We start from the raw sequence: 4,524 nt of genomic DNA on the forward strand, positions 1-4,524 counted from the left end.
CTTAGAATAAGCCTGGTGGGGGGGGGGGGGGGGGGGGGGGACATCTGTGCTGCTTCACCAGGACAGTAGCTTACACACATACGTGGTTGTGTGTGTGTGTGTGTGTGTGTGTGTGTGTGTGTGCGTGCGTGTGTTAAAAACCATGACAATAAGACCATCTGCAGACATGGTGTGTGTGTGTGTGTGTCTCTGTGTGTGTAAGTGTGTAAGTGTGTGTGGAAACGCTGAGTACATGGATAGATAGACAGTCATCTGCTGTCACTTCTTACATAACGTTAAGGTTAACTTAAAATGAGAGCGTGGCTACACGGAGACAACAACTGCCTGCAAAGAAAGGTCTGATGTCATATGTCAATCATATGAATGATTATTAGAGTGAGTGGTCCACAGAGACCTCCATGTAAAGGGCCTACGTATCGAAGGATTACATGCACCCAAGATATATCTTTTTTTGAAAATCATCTGAAATATAATCTGCTATATAAACTCATGTCGACAGCTGTCGGTATTTACAGTGACTGAGAAGGCAGCCTGAGACACAGGCCGGGACATTCACGACAGGAAGCAGACGAAAAAACAAAATACTTCTTGAACACATGAAATAAAAATCACCTTGAGAATTAGAATACGTGGTATAGAAGCCTATATTACAACAAAACACTATTGTGATAAGAAAGTAACGATTTAAGAAAAGCAACAACCCCATACCTAACCTTTGTAAGCCTGTGTCGTGTTCGTGTTATGTTTTTATAGTCTGTTAACTGGAGAGAACAGGACCCATCCTTCAGTATGCTGGAGCATTAAGGAGTTGGATTAACAACAGTGAAAGTCTGCAGATTAAAAAAAAGAAATTGCTTTGGCCAAGTTACGTCACCACCCGGTCGAATCCTAATCCCCCGCGCTTTGTCTCCAAGCACAAGAGATGGAAAAACTAAGCACTTACGAAACACAGGAAAACATTGATGAAACTGTCGTTCACACTTTTATATTTATATATATATATATATATATATATATTTAAAAAGTCTTCAACCTCTTAAAAAAAAAAGAAAAAAAAAGAGAGTGTGTGCTATTTCCTCAAAGGCAGTTCTCATGTTCTCGTGTTTTTAAGACCACAGGGTTTTCGTTTCGAAAGGGAAACAGTCCTAGAAGAGAGGGAAACAGTCGTAGAAGAGAGGGAAGAAACAGTCGTAGAAGAGAGAGAAACAGTCCTACAAGAGAGTCTGAAACAGTCCTACAAGAGAGTCTGAAACAGTCCTACAAGAGAGTCTGAAACACTCCTACAAGAGAGTCTGAAACAGTCCTACAAGAGAGTCTGAAACAGTCCTACAAGAGAGTCTGAAACAGTCCTACAAGAGAGTCTGAAACACTCCTACAAGAGAGTCTGAAACAGTCCTACAAGAGAGTCTGAAACACTCCTACAAGAGAGTCTGAAACAGTCCTACAAGAGAGTCTGAAACAGTCCTACAAGAGAGAGAAACAGTCCTACAAGAGAGAGAAACAGTCCTACAAGAGAGAGAAACAGTCCTACAAGAGAGAGTTTTTTTTAAAAGGCATCTGATATCTTGTCTTGGCAGTCAGAAGAATCTCACCGTAAACATTTTTTTAAAAGAAGAGGAATAGAAAAAGAGAGAGAGAGAGAGAGATAAATTGATAAGGAGTGGGAGAGAAGCAAATGGAGCAGAATTGCTCGTTAAGTCTCGACTGTGTGGCTGTGCAATCGTCCAATCGTAAGTCTCGACTGTGTGGCTGTGCAATCGTCCACAGTCCAATCGGAAGTCTCGATGATGGGGGGGTGGGGGCGGGGCTGTAAAAATTGTGCTGTACTCATTCGAACGGTCGTTCGGTTTCTGCGTTCAGTTCGCTGCCGCGTCAACCTCTGAGCGGAGACAGCCGCAGAGGGGAACAACCGTCCCCACGAACCGTTCGATTGTGTGTTGTTGTTGTTGTCTTTTTTAACCGCTAACACAGTTTTTCTACGACTGTGTCACGTCTCTGTGCGCTGCGCTGACCAGCCGGGCCTCGCTGACCAGCCTGCGGGCGTGCCTCTCGTCCCTGACGCCCGCCTCCCACACGCCGGTCTCCGTGAGCGAGGACACCCGCCCCAGGGTGTCGTACCCTGCCGTGGCCAGCGGGGCGGCGTACATGGGCAGCCCGATGGACACCAGCCAATCAGAGACGGTGCTGACGGCGCTGCCCGGCGGGGAGAGAGGCTTCCGGCACATCTCGGTCAGACCGCCGAACGGGATCTGAGACACACACACACACACACACACGAGAGGAGAGACAAGAGACAGGAGCTTGTTAGGATCATCTGGGTTTGAGGTTTGACCTTTGACCTGGCCACTGTTCCCACACCTTCTGAAACATCACATTCAAGCACCTTTCGAGGACTTTCAAGACTCAATTCCCTCAAATTCAAGGACCCAACACGGCCTAGTTTGAGACAGATCTAGATGAGAATGTATATAATAGGAACTATCCGCTCACAGACAACAATTAAAAAGAGAGGCTTGAATGTGTGAACACTAGATGGTCTCTTGCCTTCTCTACCACAGCGCAGCAAAACAATATTTTGTGAAATATGTGTAAAGTTAAGCAATACAGAGACTTATTTGCTAGTTGGCGAGCTAAGTAAATTATTATTTTTTGAATATATAGTTTTATTTTTAGAGAGAGAGAGAGAGAGGGGGGAATTCAAGCACTTTCAATGACCCATGTCTATTTTTCAAAAACGTATAATTGAAATGCAAACATTTCAATGAACGAAATAACAAAACGATTGAGCAAATCTCGCATCATCAATGACTTATCGATGTCACTGACTTTCTTCACGGATACCATCTAAAGCGGTGGTTCTCAAACCTCTCCTCGGGGACCCCGAATCAATCGACTTGGACTTGATTAGTTGAATCAGGTGTGCTGCGGTGGGCCGGGGAGTGGGTTGAGAACCACTGATCGAAAGTATAGTTTCAGTTTTTAACACTAGAACAGACGTGTCTATGTTACCTACTATAAGAGTTTAACACTAGAACAGCCGTGTCTATGTTACCTACTATAAGAGTTTAATGACCCCACCCATGGCTGTTCTAGTGTTAATGACCCCACCCGTGGCTGTTCTAGTGTTAAATGACCCCACCCATGGCCAGTGGACTCAGGCTATTTGAAGGGCAGGGGTGGGGGGCGAAAAGAAAAAAAGGGCACCTACTGCACAACATGGGACCCCATCAGTGCACATGGTCAAATTTAGACCATTGGAAGGGCAGCCAATAGGGCACGTCCTCTCATTTTTGCCACTCAAAAGGGCATTTTTGCCACTCAAAAGGGCACTTAAGTGAGACGTTTTTCAACTGTGGGGGCTCCAGGAGGGGCGGTCGCCCCCCCCCTGCCCCCTCCCTGAGTCCGCCAGTGCCCATGGCTGTTCTAGTGTTAAATGACCCCACCCACGGCTGTTCTAGTGTTAAATGACCCCACCCATGGCTGTTCTAGTGTTTTAAGTATCACACAAGAACCCACAACACACGTATAGAAGTGTGTTACACTGCGGAAGGTAAAAGACAGAGGAGTAAGAGGGCAACTCACGGCCATGCGGTGTTGCTTGCGGAGCTGCTTGACGCGGACCTGGTCCATGCTGGAGGCCACGTCCTTCACCGGCTGCTCCAGGTCCTCAGAGTAGCGTTGGACCAGGGGCTGGGGCACGCCACACCGCCCGTGCTGGGGGGACGGACGAGGGAGGGGGGGAGAACGAGGGAGGGAGAGAGAAAGAGAGAGACTGCGAATGAGTGGAGGGGGAGAGAAGGAAAGCTGACAGTTTCCCCACAGCTTCATACAGTACACGCACACCAAAATGGTAAATGGACTGACATCCAAAGCGCTTTACAACGGCCTCTCATTCACCCATTCACACACACATTCACACACCAATGGCGGCCAAGCTGCCATGCAAGGCGCCGGCCCGCTCACTGGGAGCAATTTGGGGTTCAGTGTCTTGCCCAAGGATACTTCGACATGTGGCCAGCCGGGGTTCGAACCGCAGATCTGCCGACCTTGTGATCATTAGACGGCCCAATAAATCTCTCTAATAAATACGAAGGCTAGGAAGCTTTGCAGTTCCAATCGCTAATGCTGTTAGCTGCTAGCTGTTCCAATCGCTAATGCTGTTAGCTGCTAGCTGTTCCAATCCCTAATGCTGGTAGCTGCTAGCTGTTCCAATCGCTAGCATACTGGTTGAGATATATGGGTACATACAGACTCTGAAACAAAACCCAACTGGGATCTGGAGTCAATCGAGGGTTGCTAAGGAGGGTTGCTAAGGAGGAAAACATTAAGATGGCGTTTCATCAAAGCAACAGAGGAGGAACTCACCACAGCCAATGCCATGTTAAGAGAAGAAGAAGGCCATTTGGAAACAATAGAGACTTTTTATTTCCTCGATCTTTATCAAATAAAAGTGTCGGTTAAGATCCTGTAAAGATGCATTCAATCATAAACGCCGAACACACTAGAAAGAGGCAACCTGAGATC

General features: G+C 46.8%; 1 protein-coding gene across 1 annotated transcript in view; it reads right to left on the reverse strand.

Annotated features, from left to right (window-relative positions):
- Nucleotides 1-1,976: 1,976 nt before the first annotated feature.
- sash1a (SAM and SH3 domain containing 1a) overlaps nt 1,977-4,524 on the reverse strand; it is a gene marked incomplete at both ends in the record, with an annotated part of 33,423 nt that continues 30,875 nt past the window's right edge. Inside the window, 2 exon segments of the mRNA XM_080551121.1 lie at nt 1,977-2,249; nt 3,583-3,714. Of these exon segments, the coding sequence (XP_080407247.1) occupies nt 1,977-2,249; nt 3,583-3,714 (405 nt within the window).

Source organism: Nansenia antarctica (assembly GCF_963989245.1).
Source record: "Nansenia antarctica genome assembly, contig: SCAFFOLD_250, whole genome shotgun sequence".
Lineage (NCBI taxonomy): Eukaryota > Metazoa > Chordata > Actinopteri > Argentiniformes > Microstomatidae > Nansenia > Nansenia antarctica.